We start from the raw sequence: 27,960 nt of genomic DNA, 5'->3' as shown, positions 1-27,960 counted from the left end.
TTTGTCAACATATAAGAAATAGTATTATTTATCTGTGTATCCACCTTTACTTCATTGGAATTGCATGTTACTCCATAGGAAATCAGTTATAAGATTCTGATCTTGCAAAAAAACTTTTAACTACTATGTTATAATCACCAGCTTATTAACTTACTCCTTGGTTTGTTTCTCTAGTGCCCCAAAGCCATTTGTATGGAAACTTCCTGTATGTTTTTCCTGAAACTCTGCCTTTCTAGCAGAAGCAAGGGAATACAATTTTAAATCTGAATTTCTTGCATTTATGTAGGAATATTTACTAGTTTTATAAATAGTCAAATCATCATTTTCTGTTATTTCTTTTATGTTGCCTTTTATTTTAGTCAGAGTGTCAGATTGTCCCATAAAAAATTTAATAAAACCAGAACTACCATGTATATTATTATTAATATATTTATTCTGTATTATCATGGTTTTGAAGTAGTAATCATGCATATGTATTCTCTATTCATCCTATAATGTTCTGCCTGGTCTATTACAGCCAAATATAGAGGTAAATTTAAAATGCAAAAGGCCTCAGATGTTAGAGGTCTGCTTCCTCCTGGGATATTAAGATAGCCTCAAAGACAGTTTAATTGCAACATAGTATAGTGTGCCAGCTCATTGATGAGTTGTATCCAATGATCTGTGTTTGGATAGTTTCCAAGATTCACACCAGCCCCAAATACAACAATTGTTTTTATTGTTGTTGTTTTATGTGTGGGGGGTGGTGGTGGAGAATGGTCACCTGCTTTCCTTCATTTTTAAATTGGGCTTAAATCTATAGGAAGACTTTTATGGAAGAAAATTGATTCTTGCTGATAGAGAAGAAGTGGAACAAGAAGCAGATAATATTTTAAAGGATGCTGATGTCAGTGATGTTGCATTCCTTGTGGTTGGTGATCCATTTGGGTAAGTTTAAGCAGACGTTTTGAGTTACTTGTTAATCAGTAATAATTATTCTATTACATTTAAAACTTACCTGCCAGATAAAAGTCTGTTGTTTATCTAAGCTCTATCTAAAATTTATAGTTTAAAATTTCATTATCTTTTGAGATTAATGAGGGAAATCCACTTTGTAAAAAGATACCCATCATAAGTATCACAACATTATAAAAATGTCAACTATAAAATTTGTATCTTTGATTTTCTTCTTTAGAAGATGATGTAGGCTATCAAAGCCTTAACTAGTGTATCATTATTAAATATGTTATTATATTCTCCAGAGTCATGTCTGCCATTTGCTGCAGATAATTACAATCATCTTTGGCTTCCTTTGTTTTAGGCTTTTTTTTCTTTTTAAATTATGTAATATTTGATTATACTACTGTCATTTACGTGTCTTGAATTTATAATTTTTCAAGCTTCTGATTTCAATTTCTTATATCCATTGGGAGCCTTGTTCTTCCTCATTACCAAGAAGATGTGCTTTTACTTGTCTAGTCAAGCATCATCAATCTCTGATGTCAAGCCAAATACAATAGTTTTTGTCTCCAGCTGGTGACCCAAGATTTATGTCACAGATTTAAGGAACATAAGGACAATTAAATCACTGTGAGCCCACCATCAAGAATGTTTCTTACAACAATGGAGTTACATGTGTATGTGTCTGCCAAAAAGAAAGTAATTTATATCAGTGTGATGGGCTATACTCTGCAGCGTTATTAAACTTAATTGGAATAACTTTGGATAATCACACATTTTAAAATATTTAAATAGTTTGTTTTAACCTCTGACATTGTTTTCTTAAACTTAAGGCTTTCTCAAAATTAATAGTACCTATCTTCTTTTTTTTTTTTAACCATAGGATGGGAAAATGAAAAATCCCATAGAGAAAAATAGCTTCTAATTCTTACAGAATTTTTTCACTAAACATTGACTCCTTCTGCATAAAACCTGAGTTTCTGTACGCAAATCTCTCACTAAACTTCCCAACTTGACTACAATTCTTACAGTCACCTAGTTGAGCAAACTCAGTAGCTTTTGACTTTATTGGCATCCAATCACTGACAATGTCCATTGCACAGTAAAAACACTACTAGAAGTGAGCTTTGCAGACTGATGCCAGACCACAGATTGTGTGTTCTAGTCCATAATGAGATAAGACTAGAAATTGGGAGAAAGCATTTAGAAATTTTTGTAGCTATCTAAAAAGCAAATTTTATGTCTACTGAATTAATAAAAAATGAGGGCTCATATTTGGTATCACTCCATTTCATGTTTTGTTTTTATAATAGTTTATTTTTATTGCATTTTACAAAACTGTTGTTCCATAATAATTTGGAATCTAAAACAAATTAGCCTTTCACCATAGAGAATTTGAGAAGCATTGCTGTTGAATTGTGTTTTACCAAGTTTTTCTTATTCTTTCATTCCTTTTTACTCTGGCTGCCGCTCTTATACCTAATCTAGCCTCATGCACCTTACACCTTTTGGCTGGTCTGTGTATAAACTCCTTACCCATACTGTAGTAAAATCCATATTTGTAAAAACCATAATTTGGAAACTCACCAGGTCTCTTATAAATAAGAAGTTTATTAGCTCTATCATTAGCCAGATATTAAAAACACTGCCCAACTTACCCTTCCGTCTATATCCTACCATTCTTTTTGAAGCCCACATTTATGTTAACCAGTTTGCTTTTTCCCAGTTATCATGCTTTGTCACCTTCATACCTTTGTTCAAGGTCCTTCATCTTGAGTGACTTGTGAACCACCTGTGACTATCAGAAACCTACTTATCTTTCGAAGCTCAGCTTTCCATGCTATAGTCCCTTATTATTCCAACATGAAGTTATATCTCTACTGATGGCATATATCATTCATACTCATTTCATATAGTACCTCACACTTTTTTTATAACCTCTGCATTTACTCTTCTTTTATATTTGTAGGCTGTCCTTCATATTTTTATCTCATTAGCTTCCTTCACAATACTAGATATAGAGTTGGCATTAATTAAATATTAATTGAATAATTTTGGTATATTTTGCTTAAGGTCAACAGAGAAAAACCAGAAATATCTTGAACTGACATTTATCCAGTTAACAAATGACTTTTGTACACCAATCTTATGAACTCCAACATGCTGGATGATAAGACATGAATTTATATCTCAGTGGGGGAAGTGACAATAATCAGAGAAAAATAAATTTTGGCAGGCCCATGAAGGGAGAAAAAAGAAATAATAGACTTATTTATATAAGGTTATATGGAAAAGACAGTATCTGAAGAATGAAAAGGTATAGAAGGAAAGAATATCCTAAGCAGAGGAAACAGTAAAATTGTACTTATGGGATTGAAAGGCTAAGGTGGCTATAGCATAGTGAGTGAGGGGAAAAAAAGGAATATGTGAAAGTGTCACAGATATAGGCAGCAGCCAGATCATGGTAGGCTTTGAAGGGACCAGGAATTTTACTTAGATTTTTAGCAGGGACAGTCTGTTTGACATTATTGAAAGAACACTAAATGTTTAGGTGAAATGGATTTCAGGGAGGCAGGACATATTTAAAAGGAAGAATGTCAGGATGGTCTGATAGATGGGGAAAAGAAAAGAAGTAAATGTGACTTTGAGGATTCCAGCTTTATACTTTAGTAGTTGATGGCGCCAGTTCTTGAAATAATGAAAAGTGGTAGACAATAGGATTGGGGCAGATAATAATTGGTTCTAGAAACATCTTAAATTTGAAATGTCAGATAGACTGTTAGATTATCTGCTGCTGGAGCTCAGGAGAGGAGTCATCCTGGGAATATGGCTTTTGAAGTTATTCATATGTAGATGGTATTTAAAGCCAGAGGAATAGATAGAATCATTTTAGAAGAGAAGGGAAGAACAAAGGACCAAGATTCAAGCCCTAGGAAGCTTGTACATTTCATGGTCTAGCTATAGCTAGAGGGGAAGGAAAAATAAGAAAATATGTTGTCACAAAAGCCAAGAAAAGACTTTCAAAATAGAAAGACTGGTGAACTTTGATATACTGCTGAGAGTTTGTATATAAGATGAGGAGAGAAAATTGTGTGTGAAGTTAGAGGCATGATGTTTGGAGTTCAAAAGTGCTAACTTTATGGGGGAGTTGGTACTTGAGCTAGCTTTGGATAGGGTTCACAGGTAGAGCTTAAAGGCCTGGTGGAGGAAAGTGGAAGGGGGATTCCATGTAAATGAACAGACTTGAATTAATCATTAATTTAGAGATTGAGTTTCACTATGTTGCCCGGGCTGGTCTCAAATTCTTGGGCTCAGATGATCCTCCTTAGCCTCTTGACTAATTGGGACTGCAGTCATGTGTCACCACATCCAGAATATGTTATTAAATGAAGCCTTGAAGAATCACAGTTTCAATGGATTAAATGGAGATATCAGGAAAGAAATGTGTAATGCAACAAGGCACTGGAATTCTTTTTTATATATGATTTTAAAAAAGTCCCTTGTTTAAACACTTCCTATTTACTTGAATAAAACATGAAAATGAAGATTGTTCAGGATGTTTAATCTTAAATTCTTTTTTAAAATATTTTAAAAATTGTGAGAGAACACACAGCAAAATTTACCATTTTAACCATTTTTTAAAGTATGCAGTTCAGTGGCATTAAGTACATTTACATTGTTATGCAAGCATTGTCACTATCACTATCCATCTCCATAATCTTTTGAAGAAGATAATTAGAAGTCATAATTAAGCAGGTTGATGGAGTTCTCATCTGTACCCTTTTATCCAGATTATTGAAAGGAATATGGAAATTAATCATATAAAGAATGTAAATGACTCTAAAGAAGTACATCAATAAATCTGACTTAATCATGTGAGAGATGATAGTCTCAAGCATTATGTCCTAATGGAGTTGTTGCATGGGGTCTTTATTAAACAAACTCTATCTAATAATGGATTTTTTTTTTGTTATTCTATTTTATATTTTAATATATCTGTAAATTTATACACCTTTATTTACTTTTCTCCTGTGTGCCCTAATGTAGGCCATTTGATTATTTCCATTTTATGTAATGCACATGAACAATGTTTAGCGCCTAATAATTTTCTAGTGATTTTCAGCACTATCAGGAGTCCATTTTTTTTCCTCCAGTAAAGTTGTTATATAAATTGATATGTACAGTCCCTTAGTTCTCTCCTACTTTTCCACATTTTAGATTGTTTCCTTTATGGTAGATTCTCCCAAATAGGTTTCAAGATCAAAAAAATAAAAAGATGTGGACTTGGACATTTTCTAGCACATAAAACACACACTATCAAATTATCTGTCAGAAGGATCAATACCAGATTATGGAGCTTCCAGTAGTTCATGAGAACATAGTTTTTACAATGTTATTTGAAGTTCTAGTATATTTTTGGACCAACAGCACCCATATGTCAAATATGGTGATACTTTATTTGCAAACATATTATTATAAATAAAATTTAAAACATACTCAGTCTTATATATTCAAACTGGTTACTTTTATGTACCATTGATTTTTTTAAATTTTGAGACAGGTCTTGCTAAGTTGCTGAGGCTAGCTTCAAACTTGTGATCTGTCTGCCTCAGCCTCCACAGTTGCTGGGATTACAGGAGTGTACCACTCTGCACAGCCGGGTCTAGTCATTTCAAATGAACTTGTGACAGATATAATTGTAAACCAGTTTTTCATCTACTTAAATAACTCACCAATAACACATCTAAAATTAAAAAAACGTAATCATTCAGTTCTCTTTAATATAAGTAAAAAGATTCTGATCAAGGTGATACTAAAAATATTATTTGCAACTGGCGTTTTTTTTTAAAGCTACTGTTAATCAGATTGATGCTTTTTTTTAATGCTTGTTTTTATTTTATCCATGTGATTGAAAACAGGCTTCCCTGGTGGGTATGTGTTAATCAGTATCTGTCTGCCTCATGGGGGATAAGCCCTTGATCTTCCTGCTTGATATGCATTGACCAGTTGAAAGGTTCTGCTAGTTTATAAGTAGTTTCTCAAACATGCTAATGTTGCTTTCCCCAGTAGGGCCTGGAATTTTTATCAAGAGGGAACAAAGCCTTTAGTAGTACTATTCTAAACTGATGGGGTACATTTCACAATATTCATATTTGTATTTGTGTATATCTTTCTGTACCCCCACCTACCTAATTTTAGTCATGAGATTTATCTCAGGAAAGGAAAGGCAACAGGCAGAATATTCATACATACATACATACGTATACGTGAAAACCAATTATAAATAGTAGCCAGACTGAAAACAGTTATATATAAAATGACTGCTAGACTGATGTAAACCCCAAACAGAATTCTGTCAGACAGAACTGTAATATAAAACTGAGAGACTGACAAGCTATGCAAATCATATATTCTACCTCATGTTTTAAAATGCAGAAACAAACCCTTCAAAATAGAGTAGAAACAAAGAATTGGATCTAGTTGTGCTACAGTTTAAAACTCTGAAACTGTAATTTTAAGAATTTAAAGGATTTCACTTATGTAAAAACTAAAAAATTGATCTCAAAGAAGTAAGAGAGTAGAATAGTGGTTTACAGAGCCTGGCAAGGGTATGTAGTGGAGGAGTGGAGAAAGGATGTTTAATAGGTACCAGGATGCAATTGCATAGGAGGAATTGCTTCTTATATTTTATAGCATAGTTAGATTCAGTTACTTGAGTATTTCAAAATAGCTGGTTGAGAAAACTTTGAGTATTCCCAACACAAAGAAATGATAAAGCACACCCAACTACTATGTATAATTATAAAATTCGACTTAAAAAATAATGAGCCGTTCACAGTGGCACACACCTGTAATCCTAGTGGCTTTGGAGACTGAGGCAGGAGGATCATGAGTTCAAAGCCAGCTTCAACAAAAACGAGGCACTGAGCAACTCAGTGAGACCCTGTCTCTAAATAAAATATAAAATAGGGATGGGGATGTGGTTCAGTGGTCGAGTGCCCCTGAGTTCAATCCCTGGTACCTCCAAAATAAATAAATAGATAGATAGATAGATAGATAGATAGATAGATACATAGATATAGCAGTTGGGTATGGTGGTGCAGGCTAAGGTTGGAAGATCACAAGTTTGAGGCCAGCCCAGGTAACTTAGTGTGTCTCACAATAAAAAAATAAAAAGGGCTAGTGTAGCTCAGTGGTAGAATACCCTGGTTTCAATCCCCAGAGCAAATGAATAGATGAATGGATGAAAGAATAAAATGTCTGAGGTAATAGATGTGCCAATTACTTTGATCTTTACGTGTAATATTGAAATGTCTCATTGTATTCCATAAACATGTAAAACTAAAAATTAAAAGATTTTAAAGGGGCCATAGGATCAAAGAGTTTAAGAATTTACTATAAAAGAGTTAAATTCTGCAATGGACAAATAAACTTCCATTTTTTTCAGTAGCTGCTTGTGTTATACTTGTAGTTCAGCCTTGTGAAGGATGTGTATAAGCTTATATTTTGTTGCTAAAAAGCCCAGATAAGATGTGGGGATGTAGCTCAGTGGTAGAGTTCTTATTACTTAGCATGCCTAAAACCCTGGGATGGATCCCCACCCAAAAAAAAAAAAAAAAAAAAAGAAACAAAAATCAGATAAGACATATGCAGACAACTAGTAGAATTTAAAGAAAAGTTTACTGATTGATCAGTTAGAACTAATGAAATAGAATACTTCTACTGTTTTAAAAGTAAGTAGCATTAACTTTAATACAAATCCACTGATTTCTCACTACAGAGCTACGACACATAGTGATCTTATTCTGAGAGCAGCAAAGTTGGGAATCCCTTATCGTGTTATACATAATGCCTCCATCATGAATGCTGTAGGCTGCTGTGGTTTACAGGTAATGCTGTCAAGGCAGTTTTAAAATGGAATTAACTGAAAATGTTTTATTTTTCTGAAAATTGCAAGTAGATTTTAGTTGTTCATGAATTATAAGATATACTACTATTTGATAGCATACTATTTAATATATATTAAGTTTTTTTTATAGCAAATTTTCCTATAACTTACGTTTTCTCTCTTTTCTTGGAATAGCCATCTAGATTTAGCTAGAGACTAATTTTGATTTTATATCCAACTTGTATGTATATTAAAAGGAAAACATAAGCTAATTATGTTGCTTAAGTTATCCTAGAGCCTTTTTATATTCATTCAAATGAGTTAATCATCATTGCCGAGACCCATATTTATCTATTATTTCTGCAGCATCAAGAGCATTGTTTTACTGGGTGAGCTGGTGCATATCTGTAATCCTAGCTACTTGGGAGGCTAAAGTGAGAATTGTAAATTCAAGACCAGCCGGAGCAACTTTGTGAGACCCTATCATAAAATAAAAAAGGGCTGGGATATAGCTCAGTGGTGGTGCACTTACAAGAACCTGAATTGAATCCCTAGTACCACAAAAAGAAAAAAATAGTAGTATGATGCTGTATTTCTTAAAAGAATCCATAAAAGGTAAAAGCCAATCATGTTAGGCTTTTAAGCCAGCTTTGCAATTATTGATGTGTAAAGTTAGTTATTTTTGACTCCAACAATCTTCGTTTTGAGCAGCTAAAAGAGTGCTCCACAACTATTTTCTAAGATTTTTTTCTAAGCTGCTGACATGAGTTTTCCAATTTTGGTGTTTGTGTTCTGATGTTCACATATGCATAATCCTCAAGTTTTCCAATTTTGATGTTTGTGTTCTGATGCTCACATATGCATAATCCTCAGCAACTATGACTTCTACATGACAAACAGTGGTTTTAAGACTTCAGTGATTGTTAAGACACGTTCCAATTTCAGATAATATTACAATAGAAAAATGTGCATCTTAGACTCTGTGATATAATATATTCCCTAGTGTGTCTTCTTGAAATGCATAATTTAAAGATAGATATTTACAAGGAGATACATTAGCATCAGACCCTAGTGCTATGTTTGTATCTGTAGAGGACACTGTATTTCCTAGAACAATAGTTCAGTTTAGTTGACTTAATTAATTGTGCAGAACCAGAGAAAAGTATACATGGTTCATCACTTACTCTTAGTTATTATGTTTAAATCGGCACAGAATTTTGCTGTCTTTTGTCTAAAGTGCATACTTCAGAAACCCTCATCAATTCAAGTCTTTTTTTACAGTTTAAGATCTTGGAACATTGCTGGGTTGCAGCAAGGTGAATGCTCTTCATAGAAATATAAAATGTTAGTGCTATAATGAATGCTAGGGTTGGAGAACATGACTCCAAAAAGATATTCCCAAGTTTATTCAGGTAGGTAGTAGCAGAGGTTTAAAACTCTTTGATTCTTAATCCAGTATTCTTCCATTTAGACAATGCTATCTTTTAAGAGTTGATAATTGATTAAAAAAAAAAGAGTTGATAATTCCTGGAAGAATGGAAAAAACAGGGAAATAAATTTCTATGTGATAAAGACGTGTAAACCTTAAGCTAGTGAAACATTTTTAAAACATTGATTTTAATTAGGAAGGTAACTAGCCCTTTCATGTTCTGCTCTAAATTATCATAGCATTTTATTTAAATTTTTTTCTCCTTTTCTTAAGCATTTAAAAAAAATTAAACCAAACAAAAATATTGACCTTTTCTTCTGATCTCCTACACTGGTAGAGAAGCCGTTGTTCTCATGTCTAGAATGGATGAAGGCATTTGAGAGAATTTACTGTGAGAATTGGAAGTTTCCATATAAGTCCCTAAGTTTATATCCATGTTTACAATATTAGTTTTTAAAAATATTTGGCTTCCTCATAGTTGTGTTTAGGATTTCTCTAAGCAGCCACAAATCATTTTCTCCTCATCTTGGTTTTATTATCTAATCTGGATGTGAAATGATTTACTTGTATGAAAAACAGGAAGTGCCTTTCTAGATTCTGTCTGTGGACTGGTGAAATTTCTGCGACAATATACATTTTGTACCACTCAAATCATTAATGTCCTAGAAAAAAAAAAGGCAGTTATTGATTCTTCTTTTTTTTTTTAATGTAAAATGCCTTATAAGATCACTTAAGTTGTCCCTCCGTGTCTTGGTTCCAAGATCCCTGTAAATACTAGATTTGTGAATGTTCAAGTCCCTTATATGAAATGGTGTAGTATTCACATGTGTAGCTACACACATCCTCCTGTTATTTTAAATCATCTCTAGATTACTTATAATACCTGGTACGATGTAAGTCTGTATTAATAGCTGGCAGGCTGCATTATTTAGGGAATAATGACAAGAAAAATACAGAAGTAGTTTTCCCCCAAATATTTTTGATCTGTAGTTAGTTGATATCCTGCAATATGCAAGAACTTTGGCAAAGTTCCCTTCCTTACCATAGCTGACCTTTTTCTCTTTACTATTTACACTAGTATTTATAGAAAAATTATAGCCTTAATGAGTGGTTCTCACACTTTAGTATTCCTCAGAGTCACCTAGAGGTCTAGTAAGGCAGATTACTGAGTCTTATCCTTAGACTTTCTGATACAGTAAATCTGGGATGGGATATAAGAAGTTACATTTCTAACAGACGCTGAGGTGATACTGAAGTTACTGATACAGCTACTACACTGAAAACCAATAACCTAGATGAATAAAAAATTTAGAAAGGGAAAGAATTGTATTATATTTCTTGTAGCATGGCAGGATTGGAAAAATAAATTACAGTATCTAGAAATACCCTTGCCAAATGTAGAAATGTTACAGGTTACCTTGTCATGCTCTCTTGCTTAAGATTTTAAAAGGGAAGTAGATACTACTTTCAAAATGCATTCTGTCATCTCTGTGAAAGAGCTTTCCCATGATTTCAAAAACAGACATCTAGTTTGTTAAACATAGGTACCACTTTGTGTGCTGTGCTAGACCTGAACAATTCATGCTTTCCATCATCTTTGCCTCAGGTTCAAGAGTAGTAGTATGAAATTCCTAACCTAAGAATGGGAACAGACTTTTAAGTTATCAGTTTATCGATCCTTTTTGAGCTATTCTATTGATTTGTTGTTTTCTAAAGGAATAGTATGGAGAGTTTAGAATCAAATCATTTTTCATTACATTTGCAGTTTATTATTCAACAAAAGATTCTTGTTTATCAGTATTTATGATGATTGGTATTGGCATAACTAACACTTTTGTATATGCATACAATCATATATATATATATATATATATATATATATATATATGTAGTTTTATATACTATATTACAGACGTGCTATAAAAATAAAATTCCTCTATAATCTCAGTGACTTGGGAGGGTGAGGATTACAAGTTTGAGGCCAGCCTCAGCAATTTAGTGAGACCCTCAATTTAGCAAGATGCTGTCTCAAAATTTTAAAAAGTACTGGGGATGTAACTCAGCAGTAAAGTATCCTTGGGGGTCTTTGAGTTCAATTTCTAGTACCATAAATAGGTAATTTAAAAATTCCTTACCACAAATCCCATATTCCTAATGAAAGTTTTTCTTATAAAATGTAAACTATATGAGAGGCTTCCAAGTTAGACATCTTTAAGATAAATAACGATTCATTCATTCAACAGTTAATTTACTTATAATTTGCTTATTAAGGTAAACTTGACCTATACAGACTCTGTATTTAAGGAGTTTATGTTTTGGTGGAAAGAAGAGGCAATAGCCAATAAAAAATGGTTGTAATTTTCTCATCATTATGAAGTGCTCCCACTTTCTCTTGTGGTTGCATGAGTGACCTTGAGTATTGCCATATGTGCTTTTGTTTATGTAATCTGCTTTGAAAAAAATATATATCACTTTCAAAAACTAGCAACTCATTTCCTTCTTTTCATACCACAACACTCATTGTGATAATCAGCATTGTTGACCTTGTAGTTCTTGCTGTTTGTTTTCAAAAGCATGAGTTGGTTTCATTGTTTCCCAAGGGCTAATGTAGGAATGATGACAGTTAGTACAAAAACACTTAAGTGGGTACTAAGTCTATAGAGCTCCACATGGTTATCTAACTTTAGAACTCATCTAGCTGTTTATTTTCCTTTAGTCATATAAGAACTTCCTTTGACTACCTGCTAAATCACTGGTATATTAAAAGTTTTTTTTCTTTTCCTTTTAATTTCTACTTACTACTGTTTCTAATCATTTTAATAGCACCTTACCAATTCTTTTTCAGTTCATAGTTTTATCTTTAAACTGGTTCCAGTGTGCCATTCTTCTAAAAAAAAAAATTCTGGTAAATACTTTGTTTTTACTTTCTTCTTTCTTTCTTTCTTTTGGGGGAATAGGATTGATCCCAGGAACACTTTGCCATTAAACTACTTTCCCAGCCCTTTTTATTTTTTAATTTGAGACAGGGTGACTTTGACCGTATGCTTCTCCTGTCTCAGCCTCCTGAGTTGCTGGGATTACAGGAATGTCCCACCACCCTGGCCAGATGTTGAATTACTTATGCTTTTGCCATATTATTGGACTCTTTGATTTCTCATATTTACACCTTTCATTGCACTTTATCATAGTGGCATGCATACAATCAGTATGCAGCAAATATTTCATTAGTTGAATTGTTTGTTTATCTCTCCACCCAAGTCAGAGCTTGTCTTTGGAATTATGTGTTTTAAATGTGATTTTTTAAATTTATTCTTAAATGAGTTCTGTCATCTTTATGTGAGAATATAAATTTTATAGCTCCTCTGTTTATGAAGTCAGGCTCAACCATTAAGTCTGTTTCTATATGTTGGCCAGGTTCATAATCTTAGTGTCAGCAAAAATCAGTATTAAGCAAAATTCATTTGAGATAAAAGCAACAACAACAGCACAACTCTCAAATCTGTATTCTGTGTAGAAGAGAAAACTAGCCACTTTTTATTATGTGGTTTTGTGGTGCATGTTTTGACAATTCTGCTGGTTTGGCTTTCCCTCACCCTTCCTAGATTTAACTGATTTGATTTAAGACACACATGTGTAGCCTCGTAGATTTAACAGATTTTTAAACAAAGAATAATAGAAAATATTTTTATTTGTAATACAAAATAACAAAAGCATTAAAACCTAATGATAAAATAAAGTGTTACAAAGATTTACATTTCTGAAAGGAAGAAATTATTAGTGGCCATAAGATGAGTTGGGAGACTGTTAGGGTCCCTTAGGTAAGTGGTGTTTGGGCTCAAAGCAACTTGATAGGGAATGAATTGAGTGGTCAGTTTCTGTATGAATTATATAGCTGTAATGGATAGGAATTGGCACTTTGCAGAATGTCAGCAATTAGAGATACAGATTAGAGGCCAGTCAAGGATATTAGTTATTTCTAGGCAACTGCTTTATGCTGTTCTGCTGCCTAGTTCATATTATATCATTCTTCCCCCATGCTCAAATTCTCGACTCTGTCTTTTGAAGTCCAGCTCATACCCAGTCTTTTCAGAAGTTACTTTCAAGTGCTGTCTAATGGGGAAAATAATGAACTCAAATTATCCTTATGCCTCATATTTGATATTTATTATTTACTGCCCATTATTTTTTTTCTTGTGCGTCTTCTCTAACTAGATTGTGCCTTATGCATAATACGTAGATGATCTTGAGTTGAGGGTTTTTGTAGTACTTGTTTTTTTCTTTAATAGATAAAATAATCCAATATCAAATTAGATAAACTGCATTCTCTAAATTACTCCAGGTTTAAATGTAAAGGGCCCATGTCTATTAACTGTTTCTTAGAAAGTAACCGATTTTATAGTCTTTAAATTTAGATTTGCAATAATAATATTTTGGAGAAAATGATCACAGCACAAAGGTTTATAAAGCAACTCAGTATTTAGGCTTCTGCAACTTCAATTCTCCTCTCTTTGTGGTTTTGCTCCAGTTTCTTTTTTATAGTTTACTGGTAAACCCTCTGGTTGTGAAACATAAAGAACTGGTCCTTCTGTTCTTTGAGGTACTGACATCTAAATGGTGAAACTGTTTGCATAATGTTCCAGGATTCATTGAAGAAGTTTGCTCCACAGCCACAGAAGTAGTTATAGTTTATAAATCAGGGTCCTGGAAAGTAGTACTTCTGTGAGGTTGTCTTTAATCCTCCAAGTCAGACAATTCAAAGACACTTTTACACAAAACGCTTCAGTTAGTGTTTCTATGTGACTAGCATCTCAATTCTCTTTTAAAGGACTTTTTACTTTCTTTTTGAATGAAATATTTAGTTATTTGTTTCCATGACTGTATTTCTATGTCTCTTAAAACATATGGCCCATTTAAAGCATTTATATAGAATTTTCTTCAACTTTGTTTTCCCTTGAAGTTTCGCATGAACTAATGTTTCAAAGTTTGATCAGAGAGGTGAAAAATCTTTTTTTTTAAAGAATGTATACAGTTGAATATATCAGAATTAAGTCATTTGTATCAGAATTATAGTCTCAAATATATAGTAATATCATAAGCCCACTCCAACAAGGAATGGAGCTAGGTTATATCAGGGCATTGTGTTTTAGAACATCTTCATATCATAAATATTATCATTATTGCATCATTAAATCTGTGTCATTTACTGAGTCTTTACAGTGTGAGACACTATATACTTTCTGTTATTTAACCTATAAGATCTCAGTTATTAATTTTATAGTTATTTATACTCATTTTATAGGAAGTTTCCTCCCAAGGGTCAGGGAGACTATTTGACTTGTCAGCCAATACATGTACTAGATGACCTATATTAAATATTGGATAAATTTGCCTCTCGTCAGACAATAACAGTCAAACTTGAACAGGTGTAGGGCCATTCCTGTGATCTTGGTGCAGGATGAGTTTATCCCAGAAATCCCACATTGGAACTCAAAATACATTTTTCACAGAAAAATTTTGTTATATGTGATGAAAAGATTCATGACTCTGAATACTTAAGTATAATGTGTGTCTCTGCACACTACCATGTAAACAGAACGGCTACTGAATACCATGACTTCTCTGAGAGAATACCTTGTTTAGACAGTTTTCAAATGGACTTGAGGAATAAAGCCCCTATTTGATAGGTAAGTTGGAGGCTGTAGCCTATAAGCAACATGATGAACCTTCCCTATAGAACTTGAAGTCATGTTATAAATGTTGGTTATAGATTTTGAGACCTCAAAATATAAAGCCTGAGAAATTTTGAGCTTCTCTAAGGAAATATGGATGAAGAACTCTAAATACCCACTCCTTCTCTGACTTTCTTCCTATCTGCTTCCCCATTAGCTCTTGAAGCAGCCTCTGAAACTAATCTGAGAAGCCTAGGTTGCTGGAAGCAGTGGATGACTAACCCCTGCTTTAGGCCAGTTTCTTCATTTCCAGATGAAGAACACAAAGCTTACAGAAGCTAAGTGACTTCCTGAAGTCACAGAGCTATTTCAGGCACACAGTTAATTTCTGACAGGACTAGATGTGATGATCAGTGTTCAGTACTTTCTTGCTGTTATGAATGCCTTCAAGCATTGCTTAAATTGAAGAACTAAATCTTCACATAACAAGTTTAGTGTTATTTTTACCATACATCAAGTCTTTGAAAATAAACTTCCTTTTCACAGTGCCCAGATAAGAACTAATATTAGTATATCACTCCACTGTTTGAGTAACACTTTTTATATATTATTTGATCCTTCCAACCCTAAGAGTAGGAGGGACAGTGTTTTATCACTCTTCCTACTTTAGAGATACAGACTTACATCATACAAGGTACACAGCCAGAATTTAAAAATAGATTTTCTTAGCATAAGATTTGGAATTTGACTCAACTTAAGTGAACTGGTCCAGCAAGACTGGGTCACAGAAACAAACTGCTTGATTGTAGTGATGGTGAATTAGAGTGGGTCACTTGGGTGGAAAGGGTGAGATTTGAGAAAAGGCTTTGATCATTAAACTTTATAGTGAGGGAAAGTTTGCTAAGCTAAAGATGTATAAGCTTAAACAATGACTGGAGTTTGTATGCAATTTGTGAATTTTATTGAGATAATATGATAGGAAGGAGCATTCTTTCACACCCAAGTTTGAATATTTCTTTTTAGTTATTAATTAGCTGTGTGATCTTAGATGAGTCAGTTGATCTTTCTGAGTCTTGGTGGTCTCATCTATAAAATGAGAATAATAATATTAACCTCATAAAACTTCTTTTGAAAAAGTCTTATTTTCCTCTGTAGGCTCTTCATATTTCAATATTTTCAGTGATTACATATTTAAATTTGAATAGGTTAAATGTTCGTATACTGACTGTAGGACTGCTAGGGACATCAGAAAGAGACCAGCTACTGTGCACCAGAGAACTTCTCTTGCTTTTTATTGTGACAGATTGATCTCTGACCCTATCAAGTCTGGGTCTCATTTTACTTATTTTTTATTTTTGTGCTACTGGGGATCCAGAGCCTTGGGCTTGCTAGGCAAGCACACTACCAGCTCTGGTTTTCACTTTTTATTTTAGTTATAAAGGGATTAAATTTTCTATGAATTAGTAGTGAATTGTTTCATCATTAATTAATGTTTTTATTTTTTCTAGTTATATAAATTTGGCGAGACAGTTTCTATTGTTTTTTGGACAGACACTTGGAGACCAGAAAGCTTTTTTGACAAAGTCAAAAAGAACAGACAGAATGGCATGCACACATTATGCTTACTAGGTAAGAGTTTGGAGTTTCCTTAAAGTTATAATATGGTGTTGGTGGGATTAGAAATTAGCATTGTCACTCTGGAAAGCAGTATGGAGACCCCCCACTCCCAATTAGGAATGGAAGCACCATATGACCCAGCTATCCCATTCTTTGATATATATCAAAAAGATCTTAAAGCAGCTTACTGTAGCCATACACCCACTCAGTGTTTATAGCAGGATAGTTCACAATAGCCAGGCTGTGTAACCAACCTAGGGGCCCATGAACAGATGAATGGATAAAGAAAACGTGGTGTATATACACAATGGAGTTTTACTCAGCCATAAAGAAGAATGAAATTATGGCATTTGCTGATAAATGGATGGAACTGGAGATTCTTCCTAAGTGAAATAAACCAGACCCAGAAAGTCAAGGGTTCAAATGTTTTCTCTTATACATGGAAGTAGGACTAAAATAAGGGGAAGAAAGAGAAAGTCTGGGGAGAAGGGGGGTTCCATGAAAATAGAAATCAGTGGAATAAAGGAAGGGGCTTGAGGGGAGGGAGGAGGGAAGGTGGAATAAATAGGACAAAACTTTCCTATTTACATATATGAATATGCCACAGTGAATTTCATCTTTATGTGTATCCATAATACACTAATTTAAAAAACTATACAAAAACGTCACAGTATGGAGTTGTTAGATTGATCTAATTTAGATTTTGTGTTATGGTGAAAACTGTTCTGTGGTTAGTTAACTATAAGTTAGAAGGACACAGTTTAGCAATTTTATGTGTATGTGTCACTTCTTGTACTCTCAGGGAAACACTGTCTTCTCCATATACCACATGGCTATTCCTGCATATATACAATAGTTCATGCTGTTACCTCTTATGACCTGTGGATCCTCTCCAATTTTCCCGTATCTTACCTATTTGTCCGTCGAGGTCTTCTTTTTGTTAACTTATTGCAAGTCAGCAGACTTATATTCATTCTTACCATTAAATATCCTGCATCTTTCTACAGTGTTTCTTGAAGTTTATAGTATTGACGCTTTCAGAATTACACAATGATAAATCCAGAAGAGACTCTGAAACCTGTTTTACAGATCAAGTTAAAACCTGGTAACAGCAAATAATTTTCCCCAATGCCATGCAGCTAATTTGTGGCAAAACTGGTAAAATCCAGATAGTCTACTATTTATTGTTCTCTTCACTGAACCATCCTGTCCAAATCCTATTTCCTGTTTGGTATAGAAAGAGCTAGGATTGCTTTCTCTGTATAGCAACATCATGGAAGCAATAGGACATGGGCTATGTTCCTCAATAGAGGTCCTGAAAATGTACTGACTCAGATTTGTTAGTCCCTATTCTAATAGCATGTGTTACAGAAACACTAGTACTAAAGCTTTATTCTCTAGCTGATGAGCAGAGCACACTAACTGACATATTTGACCCCTGAAATGATACTTAGTTAGAATCAGAAGATAAAATCCTAGTGCTTCTACTTACTATTCCACTTACTGGCTAGAGAATATCATGGAACATTCCTTAACTTTTGTCTTCATATTTATTGAATAGAAGAAATCCCTATTGCCTTATGGGATTGTTTGAAGCATTACTTCTCAAACTATTTCTGATAAAGGACAAGGGTTTGTTTGTTTTGTTTTTGTGTATGTATTTTGTGTGTGTGTGTGTGTTTTAAATATTTTACTTCCTATTCTTTTATTTCAGTGTTAGATAAGTGTTTGTAAACAGTTACTCTTCGTTTGTTGCTTTGTCAATTACTGGTAACAGAATGCTCACATAATGGCATCAGTCCTAAGAACACACTTTTAATTATACTGTTTTGTTGATACTGTGAAATCACCCAGGTGTATGTGTTCAGGGCAGAGGCTGAACCCATGATTTTATCCTCTATAATAATACAGATATGCAAAACATTGAAAAGATTTTCATTTGCAAAAACTTTTCATTTATTGGCATAACATGTCCATTTTATAACATTATTCAATAATATATACTTTTGTACAACATAATCACTATCAAATTCAATAAATATGTCTTAATAGAAAAGATTATAACTCTCTTTCAATAATGGGTGGTATTTCCTGTGGGGTACAAATTAGAAATTAATGTCCAGAGCAGGAGTTAGCAAACTGGTGCCTATGTGTCAGCTCTAGCCTGCTGCCTTTTTTTGTGAAAAAAGTTTTATTGGAACATGGTCACACACATTCATTTCTGTTCATTGTCTGGCTACTTTTGTGCAACAGTGGCATTGAGGAGTACTTGTAGCAGAGACTTGATGATGTTCAGAACCTAAAATAATTGTATTCCAGACTTTTGCAGAAATCTGCCAGCTCCTGACCTGGAGTGAAATTTTATCTAATCCCATGTGCTGCACCCTGTATCTTCTCAGTGACTCTCTTTCCATCTGAATTATTTTATTAACTTGGGTTGATTTCTTTCCTGCTTCATAAGAACAGGGATTTTGCTTGTTTAGTATTCTCTTTAAATGCCTCAAATTCTGGCACAGTGCAGCTGTTCAGTAAATATTTATGGAAGTTAATTGGTTAAAGTTTTTTTTTAGTTTATTTTCTCAGACTTTGTCTTATTACCCATTAACACAGAAAATGTTTAACTCTTTCTAGTGCATTTAGTTCTAGCCAGATTACATTCCCTTTATTCTATTCACTTTGACACCTAATTAATTCTAGATTTTGTTTGGGCCATAAGTATTTATCTGGCTTATGTCTCTGTCCCACAATTAGCTGTTTGATATATTTTCTAATTTTAGTTTATTGCCAGTTGGATTTAGTGCTTTTATTAGTAATTAATTAGCTGTATAGTTTTGTCCTTGATTCCCATGAGAAGATGCTGGTCTTTACTTTTTCCTAAGCCTTACTATCAAGAACACTGTAATACACTTATTAGTTTGGTGTGGCCCGCACCAAAATTAGATATATCCATCAGTGGGTTGAAACTCAGAGTAGACTGACAGGGGAGGACAGTCTCCAGCTATTAAAAGGAATTTTATTAAAAGAAGAAATACAAGTATATAAGTGTATTTAATTGAGGAATAAAAATGAGGATTCATTGGTGCTCAGATACTAGAGTGGATATGTGCTTTACAATAACGATCTTATTGTCAAATGTCATTTCTAAAGCTTAAGACTGAGAGTTTTTAAAACAGGGAGAAAAGTATCTAAAAGTTAGGCTACTTTCTATTCTTCCCATAAGTCCATTAAAGATGAGGGAAAGGAGAGTCAGCAAGATACATCTTTTGGAAAACTTTGAAAAGGCAGGTAGAAAATGAGCTTATAAGGATATTTATATTACTGTGCTATAAACAATGTTCTCTGTTTAAAAACATAAGAAAAAATGTAAAAAAGAAGAAAATCACAGGGTATTTATTGAGCGCTACTTCCATGCTCAATGTGGAATCAGGTTCTTTTGGAATACTAGGGAAGTATTAAACATGAGTTCTACTCTCAGAGTTTTGAAATCTAGCTTGGAACTAATGTGTTATGCACATGAAAGTTTAAAAAGCAATTAAGTTCTATTGTATGGCGAGACAGGAAGGACAAACAAGAACTTTGGCCCTTGAATTCTCTTTCTAAGAGGTGTCTCTTTTCTTAGCTTTCCTGGGAAAAGACAAACAAGGTTAAACAATATATCTTCCTTGCTTCATTAACAAAAGCAGGAACAGGGTATGAAGTATAGGATGTCATGATTCCAAATCCTCAAACCATAGATCTCATCATTTAATCATCTGGCATTCTCATCATTTAAATTAGTATGTATTTATTGAATGCCTCCTGTCAGCCAATAAACCATGAAAATAAATCATCGTAGGAAACCACAGAGAATTTAAAATTTCCTTGTCCAACACCCATACATATGATGTAACCAGATAGTGTTAATTGTATAGATAGTTCCAAGACCAAAGATAGAGAAATTCTGAAGATTAAAAAAAAAAAAAAAAAAAAGAATTACAATGTATATTGTTTAAAGTGTGGGCAGTAGGAGAGCCACCTAAGTAAGTTTATCCAGTAAACATTTATGAAGTATCACCTGGGTGCTTCACATTAAGCACTGTCACTAAATCCTGGCACTAAGATGAGTAAGAGAATCTCTTACATTCTAACAAGTAGAAGAAAAGAGGAAAATTTATGACTTGTGGGATGACAAAGAAAAAAATAGTATACCTGATTGGCTAAAGACTAATTTGCTGATACAATCTTATGTTCAACTAAAAAGCATTTGCCTGTAAAAATTCTCCTCAACTCTCTTTATTATAAAAATCAGATTCTATAGAGCATATCATTAAAATATTTTTTAAAAATTGAAAATATGAATGATCTTATTGTCAAATGACATTTCTGAAGCTTAAGGTGAATAAATTAATAAATGTGTTATACTTTTCAAAAGCTTATAAATGTCACTGAAAAGTAATCTTAAAGTCAACTTATACCATTAATTGTATTAGAGGGCATGTTTTCAATAACATTCCCATATGTGCCAGGCAAGTGGAAGTATTAAATAATGATATTTTAAATGTGAAAAATATTTCACCACTGGTTTCAAGAACATTTAAATCTTACATATAGAGATTAATCATTCCTGTAATTTTTAAGCAAATTTGTTAGTATTATTTATAAGAAAAACTTTTATATTCACTTAAGAAAGTTGTAGAAGTCTATCAAAGCTTCCTCAGTTGCACTATATTTATTTTTACAAAAACAAACTTTGGCTGAACCATTTGTTTTGGCATGTAAAACAGGAAGCAGCTGTTGCTCTTGCTGGTGTGTGCAGAGTTCCTGTGAGGATGTAAAAGATTCTGCTTTTTCACCTTTTACCAAATAATTCATCTAAACCATCAGTGATTAAAAGTGTAAACGATCAAATATTTGTGATGTGTGGACTGTCAAGCTTCGTGAGAGCCAGCGTGATGTCTGAGCAGGTTCCTGGATGCCCCAGTACTGGGACAGTCTCTAACACACAGTGCTCCGAAGCCATTAAAAGTACGAGTACTTGGTATTAAAGTATTTCTTCATAATTATGACATATCTTGTCATTCATAAGAACGTAGAAGTTTCTTTGAAAAATGTGAGAAGAATCTTTTTTCTCTTTAAGTTGCATCCATTAATTCTTGTGCCTGACAAATCGGTCAGAATAGGAATATGACAAGACTTTTCAGTTGAGTCTATATAGTTACCAGCAAGTAAAAATGAAAACAAAGATTTTGATTAGCTGTTAGGTAGTGTACATGCCAACACTTTTCTACTTCTTTCCTTTGTCTTCTTTTCCAGTAGGAAATTGGATCCCTGCAGGAGGGTCTGAGTGCCAAGCTCATGTTTGTTTTCTAACTAGTGGCCTTTACACAACCACAAGCTGTTCTCTGATTTCCTTAAGAAAATGACTGGACATAGTGACTTTACACTCTCACATGAACATTTTGGAAACATTTGGGAAGAATGTTTCCACAAAATTTAGGTGACTCTTAATCAAAGTTTACAGTAAGGTTTTGGATAAAGTATACTTAATTAAAATTAAAAGAATTATTTTTCATTTCCAACAGACATCAAAGTAAAGGAGCAGTCTTTGGAAAATCTAATCAAGTAAGTTCTTATTCTGAGAATGCTTACATATATTTTAATGCTTTCAACTAGTCAATAAGTTCTACTTAAATGATATGAGTTCTAAAGATTACTGAAAATCAGCTTTTAAATAACAGCTAAACATTACTTTTATGAAATGGTAAGCAGTGTGATAGAGTGGAAATTGCAGTAGGTTTCATAGATTCACTCTGAGAACAGTGGTGAGCATCTAATAGTAAATCAGCATTTGGGGGATGAATTAACACACTGGGAATCAAAAAACATGAGTTTGAGTTCCAAGTTTTCCTGAGTATTGTGCTCTTGGGCAGTACATGTTCGTCTCTGAGACCTTATTTCCTCATTTGTATATTAATAGCGAATATTCTTGTTTGCTTAGAGATGGTAGCCAATATAGTAGACACTACCCACACAAGACTCATGAGCACTTAAAATGTGGCTAGTATGACCGAGGAACTGAATTTTTCATTTAATTAATTTAAAATGGATATTCCATTTTTTGGAAAACTTGTAAGTTGTTTGGAACAACTTCATTATATAAATCTATATGACCATAAATTTTATGAAATTTAAATACAGATCAAGTATTTCCAAAGAAAATTAACATCCAAGATGTTCTGTATGTATATGCCAGATTTCAGAAACTCAGTATGAATAGTCTTTTTAATAATTTATATGTGAATAAATATTAAAATATATTTTGGAGATATTGAGTTGAATTAAATATATTATTAAAATTAACCTTGCCATTTTTTTTTCATGCCAGAGATTGAACCCAGGGGCACTTAACCACTGAGCCACATCCCCAGCCCCTTTTTATATTTTATTTAAAGAAAAGGTCTTGCTGAGTTGCTGAGACTAGCTTTGAACTTGTAATCCTGAGGCTGCTGGGATTACAGGTGTGCACCACCACGACCAGCTTAACTTTGCCTTTTTAAACTTTTGTTATTGTTGCTACTGGAAAATTCAAGATTATGTTGTGGCTTGTATTGTATTTCTACTGAATAGCACTGACTTTGAATTGTTTTGTGAGCTAGTAGAATAATCAAAACAATTTCGGGTTCTTGGGCAAGAATCAAGCAGAGACTAGTAGTGTAGGGATTTCTTCTCCCAGAGAAAGAGAAGGACTAGAAATGTTGTCCCTGATGAGAAAGGTGATCAGCATTATGAAAGCCCCCCGGGGCCATTGGTCCCTACAGTCAAATAGTGTTAGTGGACAGGACTATTTACATCTGTGGACAGATAGACATGGACCTTTCTAGTGGACAGCTTGTATCAGGAGGGACAACAGTAGAAACTAAACAAGCTCTTACAAACATGGATGAAACTGTGAAAGCTGTAGGCTGTGACTTCACTAATGTGTTCAGAGCAACTGTTTGATTGGCTGATATGACTTTAGTACTATCAATAAATCTATAAGTATTTTAAGAGTAATTTTCCCGCTAGAGCTGCTTACCACGTTACTGCTTTAATGGAATACACATTGAGATGGAAGCAGTAGCTGTCCAAGGACTTCTCACAACAGCAACTCTATAAATGTGCAGTGTTATTCTCATCATGTCTTTAAATTAACATCTTTTTTTTTTAAAGAGAGAGGGAGAGAGAGAGAGAGAGAGAGAGAGAGAGAGAGAATTTTTTTTTAATATTTATTTTTTAGTTATCGGCAGACACAACATCTTTGTTTGTATGTGGTGCTGAGGATTGAACCTGGGCCCCCCGCATGCCAGGCGAGCGCGCTACCACTTGAGCCACATCCCCAGCCCTAACATCTTGATTTTTACAATTGATGTTGGAAAATGTACATGTGACTAAAATATCTGAAATTACCATGGAAATACCATATGATAGAGGGATTTGACATGAATTGAATATTAGATAATGAATCCAGTTACTGATGCTATAAATTACACTTACGTGCACTCATTGCTGAATATGGGAGAAGAGATGATCATTATATAGTCATTTAAGTAAATAAAAGTACAGGGGAATTAACATGTAGGAAAAATAAGTTATTGTTCCTGAAAAATAATAAAAAGCAAACCTAATTCAGTTAAATTCTATTAATTTATTGGGTGAAATATTTAGTTCTCATGTTAGACATGTGATTCTGCCTTTACCTGAGTAAAGTAAATTTTCAATCTTGAATGGTAGAAGTAAAAGAGAAGAAAGTGGGCCAAATTTTTATAGATTTTTATATATTTTATATATTTTTTTATAATGTTAATAAAATAGACAACCAGATTTCCCTTTAAAAAGTCATAAAACACTAACATCTAACTTTTTGATTACTATGATTATTAGGTAAACCTGGTAGGCTTTTGAGACATACAAAAGGAGACATATATCCAAGATTTTCAGATCTTTACTCCTTTTGTTTTCTTAGGGGAGAATCGAAAAAAGAAATACGTAGTTTAAACATGTTAATAAAAAGATGCCTAGCATGTGCCAGGCTCTAGAATCAATTCCCAGCATGACAAACAGTAATAATAAAAAATTAAAAGTCTATAGAACCTGATTAAGCTACAAAATAGGCCACATTGACAACTTTTTAAAAATTATTTTTGTCTGAGGCATCACTTTAAATGAAGAACACATTGATTTAGACATTGATTCCTGTGATCATTTCAGTGAGATCAGAGGACAGTTGAAATAGAGCAATGTAAAACAGCTTAACAAAACTTGAACACCACTGTGTACTTAAAAGTCGTTATCAAGTAGCCAGGTGAGGTGGCACATACCTGTAATCCCAGGACTTAAAGGCTGAGGAAGGAGCGTTGCAAGTTGAAGACCAGCCTCAGCAACTTAGTGAGACCTTGTCTCAAAAAGAAAAAAAGGGCTGGGCATGTAGCTCAATGGTGGAGCACCTCTGGCTTTTATCCCCAGTACTGCCAAAAGAAGGGGGGAAAAAAAAAAAAACCCAGTGAGTATCAAGTGAAAACTCCAGACAGAATGTAGGCTATACGATTTAAGTAATTGCATTAGTAACGTATTGTGTAATTTCATGACTAAGAACAATGACTTCTAATTTTGTGCATATAGGGGCAGGAAGATTTATGAACCTCCTCGGTATATGCATGTAAACCAAGCAGCCCAGCAACTTCTGGAAATTGTTCAAAATCAAAGATTACGAGGAGAAGAACCAGGTATTCAAGACCCTGTATGGGCCTTCGTATTATTATTTCTCTGGTGCTCATTGAAATAGGTCTATAATTTAATGCCTGACACAGATGTACATACATATATATTCCTCCACTGAAGCAAGAGTAAATGTTTTTGCATTATACTATATTTCTTGTCCTTTTTTCCTAACCTCAACTGAATATCGCAGACTTTTAAGTTTTAATGAAAGAAAAATAAGTGAGCTCTTATAGTAAAATCAGCATAATTCCAGAAAGTGAGGATTTTTCACCAGCTAATCAGATTTGATATAATTATGTTAATGTATAAATAATTTGATAAAATAGAGAACTTTGATTTTGGCTCTAATAAATGGTGAGATCAGTCCTGTAAAAGTATTTTTATTTGACTTATACTCCTTCTGAACATTGAGACCAGAAATTTTTTTTTTCAGGGTAAAAAGAAAGAAAATTTATCTTTATATTCCTAATATCTTGATATAGTGGTAGTATAGAATAAAATGTGTATTGTCAGTAAATCTTTATTAAGGATATTGTCATATACTGTCTTTAAATACTTGTCCTCTGATAGAAAAGATAATATTAAGAAATTCTTGAGTAACATTGCATATTTTATTCTCATTAGTAATCTTGCTAAATTCATGAAACATAGTTTGCAAGAATGTTCTGCATTCATAACTTCATGCCAAGTTCTTTGCATGTCTACTTTTCCTGGTATAAATCATTTCCCCATTTTGATCACTGTTCAATCAGGACTATTTTCCCAACTAAACAATGAAACCAGTAACAGGTCAGCCCTTCAACTGTAGCATCATAGTAAATGATACTAAAATTCGCTCAAGTTGGTTATTCTGAACTTAAAGCATAAATAATACCAAAATGCCTATTACTTGTAAAGGACTCTGTAGTTTACTAAGTACTCTTATATCCATTGTCTTAGCCTTCACAACTACCATTTAAAAGTGGTGGTATTAAATTTTTGAAAATGAGAAAACTGAAGTTTGCATAGCTAATGAGGTGGCCAACCAGAAACACAAAGCTATATATTTTTCTTATAATCCCATTGTTTTTCTGGTATATCTTGATTAATATTAATCTATCTCAAGAATTTATTGAAAGTATAAGTATGTCACAAACATGTTTACTTAGAATCTGTTTTAAGATAAATGTTATGAAATTGTAAGGAAAATAGATACATCTGTTTATTAAATCCTTAAAATGTAAGCTTATGTAATCCCTTGGAATTCTCAATAAAATAATTGATCTATAGTGAATAGCTAAGGTGATTTAAAGATAATGGGGGCTTCTTTAAATGTACTTGTTGTATTAATATTTTTGCATATTGAACAGGATGATGTATTTACTGAATTAAATGTCAGTATTTTTTTTTTTTTTAAATAGCAATCACAGAGGAGACACTCTGTGTTGGCTTAGCCAGGGTTGGAGCTGAAGACCAAAAAATAGTAGCAGGCACTTTACAACAGATGTGTACTGTGGACTTGGGAGAACCATTGCATTCCTTGGTTATCACAGGAGGCAGTTTGCATCCACTTGAGATGGAGATGCTAAGTCTGTTTTCCATACCAGAAAATACCTCAGAATCCCAAAGCATCGATGGACTCTGAACATGGACATTTTCTACTCTGGCACATTAATTTCAGTTAGATATGGATATACACATCTTTGTATAACAAATTAAGCAGGTCTTTTGTTTTAACTAGTAAATATGAAACAAATAAGCAAGAAGAAAAAAACCAACAATGCTTGATTTCCTGTGGCAGTAAGTTTTTCCCCATGTTATCATCAGTTGTTGCTATTTTTTCAGCTTTTCAAGATGTACACACATGGAGCAAGTTAAGCTGGAAAACTTGTAAATTGACATCCATAGAATCATTTTAAAAGCGGATTTTGTTTTTGAGAGCAGTAATATAAGGTAGTTGGTGCAGAGTATAACTTAGAGGTAGGTGGAAGGTGAATCACTTGAATCCTAGTTTTAAAGGGTAAGAAATGTAGGAGTGGAAAGTAAAGCAAATAAAAGAACTGGTAACAAACACTTCGCATATTGATTTTCTTTTTTTCATAAAAAAGTCAGCTGTCCTGACTGTAAGATGAGTTAATCCTGACAGCGCCTGGTATCGGGACTTATAAACAACGGTGGAAGGAATAGCTGTCCACCCAGCAACCTACTCAGAGCTCAACTGAGCACATGGTATACAATGACTGCTTTCTGAACAGGGTGTCTTGGTTAGTTGACATCTTAATTATGTGACTCGTTCTGTATTTTGGAAGTTATATAATTGTTGAATTATAAATGTTCAGCCAACCATGTACAGTTGCTGTTTGATTTTAAATAGACTCTTTCACACCCAAGCAGACAGATGGAAAACTTGCTGACTACAAAATAAAATTTTTAAGAATTCAGATTTGAAGACAACAAGAGATTGGTCAAAATCCATCATAGCACTTAATTTAGTAAAGATGCCTTCATATTTATGCAGGTAGTCACATTCTTCTTACTGGTTCTAGATAACTCTCATTTATTGTACTTCACGACCATAAAGTTTTATACTTTGGTCAGTTCAGAATAGAAATAGCTTTGTTACATGCTAGTTCACTTAGTCTAGTTTTGAGTATTTCCATGGCCTAATCAATTTGATCTCTTTGCTTAGTAGGTTCATTGAA

The 27,960-nt window shown here is 33.5% G+C and overlaps 1 protein-coding gene and 1 pseudogene across 2 annotated transcripts in view; both read left to right on the top strand.

Moving 5' to 3' along the window:
* Positions 1–27,329, top strand: part of Dph5 (diphthamide biosynthesis 5) — a 32,994-nt gene extending 5,665 nt beyond the window's left edge. For both annotated transcript variants that reach the window (XM_046452333.2, XM_046452332.2), the window contains exons 3-8: positions 803–927; positions 7,721–7,829; positions 16,435–16,555; positions 22,105–22,144; positions 25,181–25,284; positions 26,680–27,329. In XM_046452333.2, coding sequence (XP_046308289.1) covers positions 803–927; positions 7,721–7,829; positions 16,435–16,555; positions 22,105–22,144; positions 25,181–25,284; positions 26,680–26,903 — 723 coding nt within the window. In that variant the 3' untranslated portion in view covers positions 26,904–27,329. The remainder of the gene's footprint in view (positions 1–802; positions 928–7,720; positions 7,830–16,434; positions 16,556–22,104; positions 22,145–25,180; positions 25,285–26,679) is intronic.
* Positions 22,151–25,170, top strand: LOC131424464 (2-iminobutanoate/2-iminopropanoate deaminase-like; annotated as a pseudogene).
* Positions 27,330–27,960: the final 631 nt, after the last annotated feature.

Source organism: Marmota monax, unplaced genomic scaffold, assembly GCF_021218885.2.
Source record: "Marmota monax isolate L192 unplaced genomic scaffold, Marmota_monax_Labrador192_F-V1.1 WCK01_AAM20220418_F8-fsc00244, whole genome shotgun sequence".
Classification (NCBI taxonomy): Eukaryota; Metazoa; Chordata; class Mammalia; order Rodentia; family Sciuridae; genus Marmota; species Marmota monax.
Note: the sequence above shows the minus strand (reverse complement) of the source record. Positions and strands in the feature narration are given on the sequence as shown.